Raw genomic sequence first — 15,212 nt, forward strand, 5'->3', positions numbered from 1 at the left:
GGGGGCTTCTTCATGGAGTGGTGGGTGTGTGGAATGAGCTGCTGGATAAAGTGGTAAATGTGGGGTCACTTTTAACATTTAAGAAAAACTTGGACAGGTTCATGGATGAGAGGGGTGTGGAGGGATATGGTCCAAGTGCAGGTCAGTGGGACTAGGCAAAAAAATGGTTCGGCACAGACAAGGGCCAAAAGGCCTGTTTCCAAGCTGTAATTTTCTATGGTTCTAAGAGGTAGGGATATGTTTGGCACAACTTCTGGGGCTGAAGGGCCTGTTTTGTGCTGTAGTTTTTCTATGTTTCTTTTATGTCCCAACTTGGGAAACACCACTGCTTGAAGCACTTAGACATGTGGCAAGGAGAGAATTCAGATTCAGCCCCTGTCCCCTCCCCTAGTCTATGTTGCAGGCCATTAAGTGACTGTACAAATTGGGTCACAGCCAAAATAGATCATACCTATAGGAGGACAGGCTTGGCAGAGTTTTAGATTGGCTTCAGTCCGGTCAAGGAAAAAAAATCAATATTGCTTTGTATACGAGGAGAAAAACCACCCAACAAGTCAAAATCCATCTCATCATGACCAGTGAGAACATGCTGCTATCTGGTGTGCAGGAAGAGGAGGGAGATGGGATTGAATAGAAAAAGTGGGGTGATGTATTTTGGCAGAAGGTAGGGGGAATGGAGGAAGGAAATAGAGGGCTTAGGAGTTCAGATCTTGCTGACCTTTGTGTTCTATCACCTTCAAAGCTCAGGCTTGATAGACAAGAGCAGGAAGAGGAGTCTTTATATAGTTCTGGTGTGGTGTCTACAACTACAGCATTGCATTCCTCAGCACAGGGAGGAGGGTTCTGATTTTGTTGTTCCAGGGATGGGGATTTTGGCTAAAGGTGCAGCAGGGTGTACAAAATGGAGAATTTTAGGCAAGGCAGATAAGGAAATCTCCCCCAGTCAAATAACACAAGGATTCAGGACAGATGCAGGCAATTTACAAACACAGCAAGAGAGACTATTGGATAGGTTTGAACCAGAGAAAGAACAGTGGATTTGAAAAGCCAAATGCCTCCTGTGCTGCAGGAACCCCTGCCCCCCCCCCCCCCCCCCCCCACACTTACCTCGCTTTTTATCCTTCTTTGATGTCTTTGTCGGTGAAGTCTCCGATTGGTTGGGACTGGGACTGTTGATCTCAACAGGTTCAGACATGGTTGCCATCTGGACTCACTCCAAAGTTCCTTCACCCAGTGTGGTCTACAGTTGAGTCAATCAAGACATAATATGCCAACCTGTGGAATGGTCAGGTAGTACAGGTTAACCCAAGTCAGGAGATTGTGGTTTCAAACAAGTAAGCAGTTAACACCCCAGCACTAGTCTGAAGGAGCACTGCATGTCCAGTGGGATTAAAAACCAAGGCCTTGCCCATCCATTTGGGTAGTTAATGCCATCAATAAATGTTGAGGAACTTGTTTGAGCAATGGAGTGCTGCATATTGTTTGCTGCAATGGATTAGTGTTTGAGAATCAAAATCAACCCCTTCAACCTGCCATTGTTGCCTCAAACTACTTGCTTTCCTACTCCTGCCCCCTTGACAAATTCTTGACAACTGTCAAGGGAGTCAGTCAAAAAATCCAAGATGGTGCTGGAGCAAGGCAGCTTCTTGTGCCCAGCATACTTGAATTCTTTTACTCTTGTTCTCTCTCCTAAAACTACATTACAACCGAGCTATGACTATTACATTCTGCACTCATTTCCTTCTATGAATGGTATGCTTTGTCTGTATAGTGCGCAAGAAACATTACTTTTTCACTGAAAAATCAAATTGTATTTGCCTCATTCAATGAGGCAATGGATTCATGAGGGGAAAGTCGTGCTTGACGAACATGTTGGATTTTTATGAAGATGTGACTAGGGCGGTTGATGGAGGAGAACCGGTGGATGCGGTGTTTTTGGATTTCCAAAAGGCGTTTGATAAGGTGCCCCATAAAAGGCTGCTGAAGATTAGGGCACACGGAGTTGGGGGTAGTGTGTTAAAGTGGATTGGGGACTGGCTATCCGACAGGAAGCAAAGCGTCGGAATAAATGGGTGTTTTTCCAGTTGGAGGAAGGTAACTAGTGGCGTGCCGCAGGGATCGGTACTCGGGCCGCAACTATTTACCATTTATATAGATGATCTGGAGGAGGGGATGGAGTGTAGGGTAACGAAGTTTGCAGACGACACAAAGATAAGTGGAAAAGTGAATCGTGTGGAGGACAGAGAAGATCTGCAGAGAGATTTGGACAGGCTGAGTGAGTGGGCGAGGATATGGCAAATGGAGTATAACGTTGATAAATGCGAGGTTATACACTGGAGGAAATAACAACAAATGGGATTACTATCTCAATGGAAACAAATTAAAACATGCTACCGTGCAAAGGGACCTGGGGGTCCTTGTGCATGAGACGCAAAAGCCCAGTCTGCAGGTACAACAGGTGATCAAGAAGGCAAATGGGATGTTGGCCTATATTGCGAGGGGGATAGAATATAAAAGCAGGGATGTCTTGATGCACCTGTACAGGGCATTGGTGAGGCCGCAGCTGGAATACTGTGTGCAGTATTGGTCCCCTTATGAGGAAGGATATATTGGCCTTGGAGGGAGTGCAGAGAAGGTTCACCAGGTTGATACCAGAGATGAGGGGTTTGGATTATGAGGAGAGGCTGAGGAGATTGGGTTTGTACTCGTTGGAGTTTAGAAGGATGAGGGGGGATCTTATGGAGACTTATAAGATAATGCGGGGGCTGGATAGGGTGGAGGCGGAGAGATTCTTTCCACTCAGTAAGGAAGTTAAAACTAGAGGACACAGCCTCAAAATAAAGGGGGGTCGGTTTAAAACAGAGTTGAGGAGGAACTTCTTCTCCCAGAGGGTGGTGAATCTCTGGAATTCTCTGCCCACTGAGGTGGTGGAGGCTACCTCGCTGAATATGTTTAAAGCGCGGATGGATGGATTCCTGATCGGTAAGGGAATTAAGGGTTATGGGGATCAGGCAGGCAAGTGGTACTGATCCACGTCAGATCAGCCATGATCTTATTGAATGGCGGGGCAGGCTCGAGGGCCTACTCCTGCTCCTATTTCTTATGTTCTTATGTTCTTAATGAGGCTGCTATGAATATTAGCATTACCCCACAATAACCCATAAAAATCCCTTACTGTTTGTGCTCTAATCTCTCCCAAGCCAGCCTCCACATTTGTTTCAATCAGATCAGTCCATTCTCAGGGCTACCTGTTACCTGACTAATGGGCATTGTCAGGTGCAGGAAGGCAATTGCAGAGCTGGGGTCAGTGTAACTGAAGGAACAGCAAGATACCAGAAGGTTGGGCAGCTGGAGATGAGCAAAAGGCACAGGGAGACATTTAAAAAGGGATGATAATTTTTAAATTGGTGTTTTCATTTATCCTCATGCTGTGGCAAGGTGTAGGGAAAGTGTACAGTGATGGATGTTTGGATAAAGATGTTAGTTGGCTTTGTGCCTCAAGATTTAGTTAGGTGCATGAATGCACCTGGCAGAGGTTCCTGTGTTCCATGTCAAAGTGCCTAGCAATAACTATTTGAAAAGGGCACTGCGTTCAGACTGTGTTTACAGATAAAAGCTGCAAGGAGGTCACAGTCAAAGTCCAACTTAAGCTTGATACACAATTACTGCTACCTCCCTCAGAAGTTTAAGTTTTGGCAGTTAAACCTGGTCTCAAGCTAGGGTTTCTGCTCAGTGATTACTGAGCCACTACTACAAAGCACTAACAGTCTAACTGGTTATATTATTTAATCATAGCTGGACCAGTACCTTGACTCCAATACCCTTACCTAGCTTAATGCATCTACCCATTTATGGTTGGGAAACACTGAAGATTTATACAGGGCGAGTGGTATTCTCAGCATGTGGACCTCTGCCAATTAGTAGAGGTGGCCAAAATCTACCAGCCTGGGATTTTTGAAAGATGAGTCAATAGGTACGAAAGGGAGCATAAACAGTTTCCACACTGTCCCATTTGTGGGATCATTGGTGTGAGCTCAATATATCCATGTTAAGTTGTGAAACAAAACAGATCATAAGCAAACCCCAACCCTATGCCCCATCCTTCACAGGATCTTTGCTCCAACCAGTGAGCCCCATAGACTCAGTCCAGTCATGAATGCCCCAGTTCTGAGTTGGTAAAGGCCATTGAACAAAAGAAAATTACAGCATAGGAACAGGACCTTCAGCCCTCCAAACTGCACTGACCATTTGCAGGACTGAACCAAGACATCCAACCTTTCTGGGATCCATATCCCTCCATTCCCATCCTATGTATTTGTCAAGACACCCCTTAAAAGTCACTATTGTATCTGCTTCCACTACCTCCCTGGCAGTGAGTTCCAGGCACCCACCACCCTCAAAAACTTTGCCTTGTACATCTTTCAACCTTGCCCCTTAAACCTATGCCCCCTAGTAATTTACTGCACCATGGGAAAAAGTTTATGCCCTTCAATCATGTAGACTTCTATCAAGTCACCCCTCAACCTCCATTCCAGTAACAAACCAAGTTTCTCCAACCTCTCAGCTAATGCTCTCCATTTCAGGCAACATGCTGGTAAATCTTCGGTACCCTTTCCAAAGCCTCCCCATCCTTTAGTGTGGTGACCAGTATTGAACACTATATTCCAAGTGCAGCATAACTAAGCTTCTATAAAGCTGCAGCTTTGATAGGGATGGAGCCATGGGCTTGATCCTGCAAGAGGAGTTGGAACCCTGGATATTTCAAAGCTTCACTGTCACTGGGTCGAAATCCTGGGATCCAGTTCTGTAGGAGGGGGGACTATATACACCACAAGGCAGTGTGGCTCACTTTGGGGGCAGGGAAGACGAGCAGTGAATTCAGACTTTGGTAACAATGCTCGTCCAACAAATTTCACTGGCCAATTGTTTTCTGAACCAAAATGTTTAGTCCAGCTCAAATTATACTCAAAAGCCCCAACCCATCTCCATATAAAATCAGGCTCAAATTGTTCCAAGGATTGCAGTCAAGGTTATAGCAGTGGTCCCTGCTGTAGTCCCAGATCAAAATCTGATGAGCTTCCCTTCATGAGCAGACAGCCCAGTGACTGGGGTCTGACACCCACCTCACGGACAGCCTGGTTCACTGAGGTCTGAAGCACCAAAGCACTTGTGGGAAAAGAAATTATACCAAAATTTAACAGATTCCCTCACCTGAATTCACCTCAAAAAGGAGCCCTTCACACCAGCAGTGTTGCTGCTTCTGCAGTCAAAAATGTTATAGACCAGGGCAACGGGCAGAGAGAGAGAGAGCTGTGTCTGTGTTCAAAGGTTAAACCAAGATTACCTCCAAGTAAAAAACATTACTCAGGACATCCATTAGTCAAGTGTTGATGTACAGATTACTAGATGCTGAAAAGTGCACAGACAGCATCAGGAAAGTGTTATTAGGTACCAGGGCTCCAAACTGGGAATTATGGTTACATGATGAATTTCTAGCCCATCCTCGTTTGCAGCTGATAACAGGAGAGTGAACCTTGTAACATCAGCTGATCGGTCATTGGTGTTCTGAAGCAGATGCTGCTTGGGGAGGGGGGGGGCGGTTAGGTTGTTACTGCACAATTCCTTGTCTGACCTGCTTTTGTGGCCACAATACTTAAATGTCTAGTCATTGGTAACTACCAGAATGCTACTGAATGTCAAGGGTGATAGTTAGAATCTGATAGTCATTGCCTGGCAATTGTGGCAGGAATTTGCTGCAAGCCCAATGCTGGATATTGCCAGGTCTTGCTGCATTTAGACATGGACTGTAGTACGACTCAAATCAGCAAGCATTCCTTATTCGGACTTTATGTTAAGTCATTGATGAAGCAGCTGATGATTGGGCTGAGGACACGACCCTGAGGGACTCCTGCAATGATGTCCTGGAGCTGAGATATTGACCTCCAAACACCACAACCATCTTCCTTTGTGCCGGGCATGACTCCAGCCAGCAAAGTCTCCTTCTTCCTCCATTTGACTCTTTAGTGTCAAGGAGTCACTGGAGGTCAGCTTTGTCCATGTTTGAACCAAGGTGATGTCAGGAGCCAGGTAGCCCTGGAAGAACCCAGTGTGTAACAGTGTTTCTAAGCCAGTGCTTCCAAAGATGGGACAGTAACTAGCAATGAGGAAAGCAAGGGTGAAAACTGGAGATATGGTCACAACCCTACAATTCACACTGGTGCCAGAGGATTGCAAATGTTAACTCTGAACTACAGGCCAGGAAACTAACATTAAGGATACTCACTTGGTTTAGAGACTGATCTGTCACATCTGAAATGACAGTGATTTGAAAGAAAAGTTCTTTACAGACTAGAGGGTCAAGTCCACTGCAACTGTTACCCCAGTAACCCTGGTTATTCATTAACTAGATGAACCAAGGATAATCCACTGATCCAGGGGGACTGCAAGTGTCTGGCTTACCTTCCTTGCGATTAGGCAATAACTGTTTAGACTGTAAAAGGCACTGCTTTGTGAAGACAAACTTCAGCATCCAGGGTGACACTGCACCATGAGAAATGATATGAGCAAGCAAGGGCAGCTAACCTCCCTGCAGAACAACTTTTACCACACAACCAAGTCCAGTATTACTGAACAGATGCTTTAAAATTGAGGGGAACAAATCAGGGAATGAGTATTTAACACATGCTGGGCTGTGGTTAAAAGTGGAATGGGGCATGTCTATTGATGTCATGAATATCCACAAGACACTTGATGTCTTCAGTGACTGTTAATTTCATTAGCTATTCTGTCTGTGGGTTTCCTCTGGGTGCTCCAGTTTCCTCCGAGTCGGAGATGTGCTGCTTGGGTGCATTGGCTGTGCTAAATTCCCCCTCAGTGTACCCAAACAGGTGCCAGAGTGTGGCAACTAGGAGATTTTCACAGTAACTTCATTGCAGTGTTAATGTAATCCTACATGTCACTGTTAGGGATAAATGGGCAGGTACTGTAGGCCAAACATATCTAATGGAGAACTGGTACAAGAATGTTTGAGGAAGAAATCATGCTTCACATGTACAAAAACCTCAGACCGCATGTAGCTTGGAATTAACTGCACACAAATACTGCAAGTAGTTCTGAGCACCAAGGTTCCTTAGACAGCACCTTCCAAACCCACAACCATTACTGCCTAGAAATACAAGATCAGTAGATACCTGGGAGGTTCCCTCCCAAGTCACTCACTATCCTGATTTTCCTTTGCCACTGGGTGAAAATCCAGTGGAACTTCCTAACAGCATGGTGGATATACCTACACCACTTAGCTCACCACCCCTGGCAATTGAATGGTCAAATAAATGCCAGTTAGCCAATGATGTCTACATCCCATAAAAGAAAAGACCACAATAGCAGCCCAGTACCTGGACTCAGCATGGAAGACTTTATAACAGGTCCATCAGCCCATCTAGCTTCTGCATGGTCCATATTCCTCTATTCCCTGCCTGTGTATCTATCAAGATGCCTTAAACATTGGTGGCCATGAGGGAGATGCTGGTGTTGAACTGGGGTGGGCACAGCAAGTCTCAACACCAGGATGAAGTCCAATAGGTTTATTTGGAATCACAAGCTTTGAGCACTGCTCCTTCACTCACTGGAGCAATGCTCTGAAAGGTTGTGTCCAAATAAACCTTGACTTCCCAGTGTTGAAACTTCTTGTTGTATCTGCTTCAACCAGTGCATTCCAGGAACTTTCTGCATGTACTAATTGCCATTTCTATCCTGGGAAAAGATTGACTCCCATTTGTCACCCTTCAGTGAAAACAAACCAAGTTTGTCCAATTGCTCCTCAGCTAATATACCCTCCAGCTGCAGGACATGATACAGAATTCAGGAAAAGGGACTGAGGTCCTTGCAGTTTGATCCCAATATCAGAAGCTCTGACAAGCTTGAGGGCAAATCCCTAATCCCAGATGAATTGTATTGAAGGTTGTGGGTGGTGAGCAGGAAATTTCAGGGACTGAATTCTAGCTACAGGGGAGGTCCAGTAAGTTTACCAGGTTAAAGTCCAACAGGTTTATTTGGTAGCAAAAGCCACATGTGGCTTTTGCTACCAAATAAACCTGTTGGACTTTAACTTGGTGTTAAACTTCTTACTGTGTCTACCCCAATCCAACACCAGCATTGCCACATCATACAGGGGAGGTGCCAGAGGACTGGCTAATGTGGTTCCATGCTTCAAAAAGCTACCAGAATCCCTACAGTGCAGGAGGAGGCTATTCAGCCCATTGAGTCTACACCAACAACAAATCGCACCCATGCCCCCTCATTTACCATGCTAATCCCTGACACTATGGGGCAATTTAGCATGGCCAATCTAACGCACACATCTTTGGACTGCAGGAGGAAACTCATGCAGACATGGGGAGAATGTGCAAACTCCAATCACCCAAGGCTGGAATTGAACCTGGGTCCCTGGCAGAGGTAGCAGTACTAATGACTGCCACTCAACCAGAAAATTACAGACTGCTGACTATCAGAATTCTCTCCACTTGGAAAGACATGGGTTAATTAGGGATAACCAGCATGGCTAGGTCAGAGGGAGGTTGTGCAGGGATGAAAAGTTCAAATATATGTGTAGATTTTAGCAAAGCCTTTGACAATGTCCCACAGGACTGAAGGTAGAAGCACAAGTAACTGAAGGCTGGTATTCAGTGGTGTTCTGTGCTGGGATCCTTGCAGATGACACCAAGATGGGTAGAGTGGTAACTAAAGGTGGTGGTTGTAGGCTACAGGAAGATAGGCGGGTTGGTCAGAGCAGTGGCAAGATTGTAGAAACGATTCATCATTTGATCAAAGACTGGATAGGCTTGCGTGGTTTTCCTTACAGCAGGAAAGGTGGGGTGGAGACAATTGATGTCTAAGATTGTGGGGTATGAATATGGCGAGTAGAGCAGGGTAGAGTTTTAGGGCAAGGAGCAGGAGGGGATTTGAAAAAATACTGGGAATCTGGAATGCACTGCCTGGGAAGTTACAGCTGGAAAGTATTGGGATGGGCATTTGAAACAATGGGACAAGTGCTGGAAAACTGCATTAATGGGACTTAGTGGTAGCTGTCAGTGCAGACTTGATGGGCTGAAGGGCCTTTTCTGCACTGGACAACTAATATTCTGAGGTCCAAGTATATTTCTGTGTCCCACTATAGGAAGGCTGTGATACAGAAGTTTACAAGAATGTTTTAGTTGAGGATCCAGGATTGAGAAAGTTGGAGGATAAGATTGAAGGTCAAGATGGTCAAGGTGAAGAGATTGGATTGAAAATCAGGTCTGGACAGATAGGGAGGAAATTAATACTTTGAGTCTGGAATGCACTCTGGGGAGGATGGTTCAATCAAGGTGGCAAGAAACATGAGAATGGCACCAACTCATGCTAGTTTGGACAGCTGGTGCAGATGCCATTAACCTGCAGTAGAGCTTGGACACATGCTCCAGAAAGCTTGTAAGCTGTGCTAATTATAAAGGGTGCTCAAATATTATGCAAAGTCCTAGTGTAGATTGCCACTATAGTTCAGTCTGCAAGGCCATGAATGTTGAATTAGGAAGCACAAAACAGCTCCTCTGGAGCATTTGTACCCTTGTGTGAAATTTAGCATGGAAGTTTGTCACAAGTAGGCTTACATTGACATTACAAAGTAGTTAGTGAAAATCCCCTAGTTGCCACACTGGCACCTGTTTAGGTACACAGGGAAAAATTAGCATGGCTAATCCACCTAACCAGCATGGTCTTTCAGACTGTGGGAGGAAACCAGAGCACTTGGAGGAAACCCATGCAGACATGGGGAGAATGTGCAGACTCCACACAGACAGTGACCCAAACCAGGAATCAAACCTAGGTCCCTGGTGCTGTGAGGCAGCAGCACTAACTACTGCTGCATGAAAAACCTCGTTCCAGTCCCTCAGGGCATCAGTACTGGAGGCGACAAAGCTTGCTCCCCCTCCAAGGGGAGGATTTGTAATTCTTTGCTTCTATTCCAAGTGAGTGTTCAGGGTTTCCCAGGGTAACAACAAACTACTGAATCCTAGGAAAAGTCTTCATTGTGCCAAGAACACAAATTGAAGAACTTGACAGATACGGCACCTTAATTGGGTGCTTAAGATCTTGAATTGACCAGCAGTTTTCAGAATGCAGCAAAGCTAATCAGTGAATGCTTGATCAGAGCTCAATGCCAAGATGGAGGTTACTGGGCCTTGATGTTCATGGTGGTGATGCAATCAAGAACTAATCAAGTTGATGACACTGAAGTGGTAAGATAATGGATAGGTGGCAAGTCAGTGCTTTTACTGACTGAAACTTGCAACAGGCACCCAGGCCAACATTAAAGAGAAAAGACAAGAAAAGAACACAACCCTTCACCGCTGTCAGTTTCACAATAATCAGACCTCCAGTATTTATGAGATGCTAGTTAGTTAATGTACAATTGGTGGGATGTGAACATTCACTTGAAATTGAGGAATTAAGCTTTTGTTGAAACAGGTTCCTGAAATGCAGTCAGCTGCCCAGGGGCAGCCAACCTCAGGAAACATTGCAGCCAAGATTCTGTGGCAAAGGCATCTCTTGCAAGAATCAGCAAGTTACAATTACACACCCAGACATTAACTCTTGCCACCACCTGTGGTGTCTACCAGCTATAGGCATACACAGCAGCTTGCCAAGGCTTGCCCAGCACAAGGCTAGTGTTTGAGCACTGCCACAAACCCTTCCACAGCACTACATATGCCAGTCAAAATAGCCTCAACTTTTGATCCCACCAGCCCCTCCTGGTGTTTACCTTCTCAGCTCCCATCTGTACCTGCACCATTTGCTTCAATCATGTGGTAATGTCCTTTGGCATTCTCTCCATTGTGCCAGCATGAGGATGCAAGGATGTGGTTGTGAAGTGATGGGGCAAGTTGGTAAGATGGAGTCATGCATGGCATAGTTAGGGTCATACAGCAGCTTCAATGACTGCCCATCACAAGGTGATAATGGCAGTGCTGACCCATTACCGAAGCAGCCCATGTCCATTGCTTTAAAACTTGGACACAAAGGCAACAGTGGTTAGCACCATGTCAACACTAGTTAAAACCCACCAACACCTCTACTTTAAGACCAAGGAAATTTGGCATGTCAGCTACAACTCTCACCAACTTTTACAGATGCACCATAGAAAGCATTCTTTCTGGTTGTATCACAGCTTGGTATGGCTCCTGCTCTGCCCAAGACCGCAAGAAACTACAAAAGGTCATGAATGTAGCCCAATCCATCATGCAAACCAGCCTCCCATCTATTAACATTCCACTGCCTTGGAAAAGCAGCCAGCATAATTCAGGACCCCACACAGATAAATCATAGAAACCCTACAGTGCAGAAGGAGGCCATTCGGCCCATCGAGTCTGCACCAACCACAATCCCATCCAGGCCCTACCCCCACATATTTACCTGCTAACCTATGCATCTCAGAACTCTAAGGGGCAATTTTTAACCTGGCCAATCAACCTAACCCACACATCTTTGGACTGTGCGAGGAAACTAGAGCACCCGGAGGAAACCCACGCAGACACGAGGAGAATGTGCAAACTCCACAGACAGTGACCAGAGCCAGGAATCGAACCTGGGACCCTGGAGCTGTGAAGCAGCAGTGCCAACTACTGCTACTGTGCCACCCCATTCTTGACATTCTCTCCCACCTCCCAGTGAGGGAAGATGGAAAGTCTGAGGTCATACCAACTGACTCAATAGCTTCTTTCCTGCTTGGTTAGACTTTTGACTGGATCTACCTTGCATTAAGTTGTTCTCTACACCCTTGTTATGATTAACACTACATTCTGCACTCCTTCCCTTCTATGAATGGTATGCTTTGTCTGTATAGTGTGCAAGAAACAATACTTTCCACTATGTTAATGTGACAATAAATAAAATCACTGGTGTCTCATTGCTAGGGTTTGATTTGCTTGGGTCACAGCCTGTGTGAAGACTGTTCTCCTGTCTGTGGGGTTCCTCCCACACTTGGTGGGTTAACCATGGTAAATTGCCCCATCAGGGGGACTAGCTAGGGTAAATGCATGAGGTTATGGGGATATGGCCTGGGTAGGATGTGGTTGGTGCAGACTTGATGGGCTGAATGGCCTCCTTCTGCACTGCAGGGATTCTATGACTATCTGGGCTTGGGGCAGTAGCATTTGCACCAAGTAACCATCTCAGAATCTATCAGGCTGTGGACCCAGTCACAAGTAACTCACCTGACCCCCTCAAAGCCTGCCCACTATCAAATATCAGGAATGTGACTCACTTGCCCGAGTGCAGCTAAACACCACCCAGAACAAAGCAGCCACTCACTCACTCATCCATAAACATTCACTCCCTCTAACCACAGGAGACCATCCTGATGCACAGCAGCAAACTATCAGGATAGGTGACAAAAAGCATGGTTCAAGAAAATTCTCAAAGTCACATGCTAAAAGACAGATGCCCTCGCCGGCCATGCTAACAGATCAAGTGGGGAGAGAGACCAGGATGATGGCCTGGAGCTGTAGGGGTGAGTGGGGCTTCTGAGGCAGCACCAGGTGATTTAACATTTGAGTGGAGTTGAATGAAGTGGACAGGATTGAAAAGTTTACTCAGCAACATCTCCATAGTGACATGACACCGATGGTAAAAACAGGCCCATTGTTGAATCAAGTTTGTGGGGAGAGAAATAAGAGGACTGACCAAGGCAGCAAAACAAAAGATTGATATTTGATGACCTCAGTCCCACAAGCAATGCTCATCCCATCTTGAAATAGACCCAAAATGACAACCCATTTTATTTTGGTCCATGACTAACTCCAGAGGAAAACAAATGGTTGTGACTATTTATAAAGTGGAACACAACCCCTGAAGCATCTCATGTGCAGCTGCAAACTGGGACTGAATGGAGAACAGGAGTTCAAATCCCACCAGTTCAGGAGAAATTGAATTTCAATCTGGAACTGGAAGCCAATGTCAGTAGTGGATTGTTACAAGAATCTAAACTTGGTAACACCCTTTCAGCAGAACTGACTGGTTCAGGCCATTCAGCCCAAACTGGCCTATGCTGACCAAAAAGCCCATCCAAGCTAACCCCATATCCCTCCAATCACATTCACCATCACAGACTGTCCTGAGGACAGCACATTTCACCATGCTGGAGGAATTGTTACCAGTGCCTGATTGGAATGAGTTCCTAGCAACCAACTCCTCTCCTGGACAGAGACTAACCAGAAGGTGCTTCCATCACTGGCAGATGCCTAGGCACCCATTGGAGGAGCCAGCTCAGTCGAGGTGGATTTCCACCACCTGCCTCTACTTCCCACACTATCTAGCATGGCATGATTATGGGGAATAGTTAATTCTTCCTCCTATCAAGGGAAGAATGGCCTGGCAGGAAAGCACTAAAACCATTAATTGCATCTGTGAAGGAGTGACCATCAAGGGCAGCAGGGTTTAACACAATTTGCATGGTCACAGACAACCAATTGGATTGCTAGCCCAGCAAGCCGTACCCCCAGCCATGTGGACAGTACTGAAACTCAAGTGACTCAGTTGGAAAGGTGTGGATTACAGCTGAGGATGGGGTGTGTAATTGACTAATTTTGTCAAGGAAAACAAGGGTCAAAAGATGATAAAAGCAAATTACTGTGGATGCTGGAATCTGAAACCAGACCACTGGAAAATCTCAGCAGGTCTGGCAGCATCTGAGAGAGAAAAGAGCTGACATGGAATCCAGACGACCCTTTTATCTCCTTTTGGATGCTGCCAGACCTGCTGAGATTTTCCAGCATTTTCTCTTTCGGATTCTATGATTGACCTGTTTATCACCCCATTTAGGTCAGGATGCTGGAATCCAGTGATGTGCAGTCAGGCACCAGCAGCGCCCAGTGTTACACATCCACACTGGGCGATACTCTGGCTACACAGCCTGGAGTGTGATTCAATCCCTTAAAACTAGTCTGTACTAGGAAGTTTACACCCTGCCGCCACCCAGCATAGAAACCTCTCCACCCCAACAAGCCATGCCAAGTATGCAGCAAGACCCCCCCTGTGCTGGATGTACATAGTTACCTTATTAGTTCAGGGCGAGGGGAACTAGACTAATTGAAGTGAGTAACAGAAAACCCCAGTTTGCTGCTGTTCAGCCTAACGTTAGAAGCCAGTGAAATCGCTGCACTTTGTAAACATTCCTAATCCACACAGACCAACTTCACTTTGGGAAAAGTATTGTGAATACTGCCATAACAGACCAGCAGTGAATACGAGATCTCGCCCTTCAATATGTTAAGAGTTTGAAAACTTACCAGCCTGACTGAGTCACCTGGTTTAGTCCACATTTCCCTACAACTGGCAGGACTGAGGCAGACACTGATCGGAGGCTGGTGCAAGCCCTTAGCTGTAGTTTGACCCCCAGGGTGGAGACTGTTGTGGCCTCGGAGATGTTTCCAATCAGATCCTGGCAGCTGGAAGCTTCAGTGGAATGTGCTGCAATGTGAAACAGGAACAGCCTCCCCCATTCACCATGCTGTCATTCCAGGATTAACCCCTTATGCACTATCCTCATTTCAATTAACCTGCATCTTCATTTCACCAAAATGAAATGCTGGATCATCCTGCATGCCTTCATCTGAAATGGAACTCTTCATCCCTTCCCTCCCAACTGTCATTAACCCATTGTGCTAAACAAGTGACTGATCAACCCCAGGGTTAACCACCACAGAGCTGGTCTCAGCCGGTGTCAGATTCAAACATTGTTCACCTGATTTAATTCAGAAATAAAATCTGATTAGTGTACTCATTAATTTGCAAACGGGGAGGACATTTTTACTCATCCTCAATGAACTGGGTGGACTCAAATCCATCTCCTTGCCTGCTCAAAAAACCAAATGGAGTCCAATTCAGTCCCCATGAGACTAACAAGATCCAAGCTAACAAGACATTGAACCCCATCTTGGGCTTGATCCGTCATTTAGCCAAATGGAATTGCAATACAGAAACAAGCTGCACTCAGTTTGGGGTGTTTGCTGCTGTGATTCAGAATCTTGCCCTCAGAACATCTGTAAGCTTCATTTGGGCCCAATTTAGGCAGCTCACCCAGTGAGAAATCTTGGACTGCCTGTCTGATGGTAAGAAGTTTAACACCAGGTTAAAGTCCAACAGGTTTATTGGGTAGCAAAAGCCATGATGGTGGCCAT

At 45.7% G+C, this 15,212-nt stretch overlaps 1 protein-coding gene across 3 annotated transcripts in view; it reads right to left on the reverse strand.

Annotated features, from left to right (window-relative positions):
• The window catches only part of dab2 (DAB adaptor protein 2), a 33,178-nt gene extending 18,672 nt beyond the window's left edge, over positions 1–14,506 (reverse strand). Inside the window, exons 1-2 of one of the 3 annotated variants that reach the window (XM_078215223.1) lie at positions 14,322–14,506; positions 1,108–1,275 (exon numbers count right to left, since the gene is read on the reverse strand). In XM_078215223.1, coding sequence (XP_078071349.1) covers positions 1,108–1,204 — 97 coding nt within the window. In that variant the 5' untranslated portion in view covers positions 1,205–1,275; positions 14,322–14,506. The remainder of the gene's footprint in view (positions 1–1,107; positions 1,276–14,321) is intronic. The other 2 variants (XM_078215222.1, XM_078215225.1) reach the window with 2 other exon arrangements.
• Between the last annotated feature and the right edge of the window lie 706 nt (positions 14,507–15,212).

This window comes from Mustelus asterias, chromosome 6 (genome assembly GCF_964213995.1).
Source record: "Mustelus asterias chromosome 6, sMusAst1.hap1.1, whole genome shotgun sequence".
Lineage (NCBI taxonomy): Eukaryota > Metazoa > Chordata > Chondrichthyes > Carcharhiniformes > Triakidae > Mustelus > Mustelus asterias.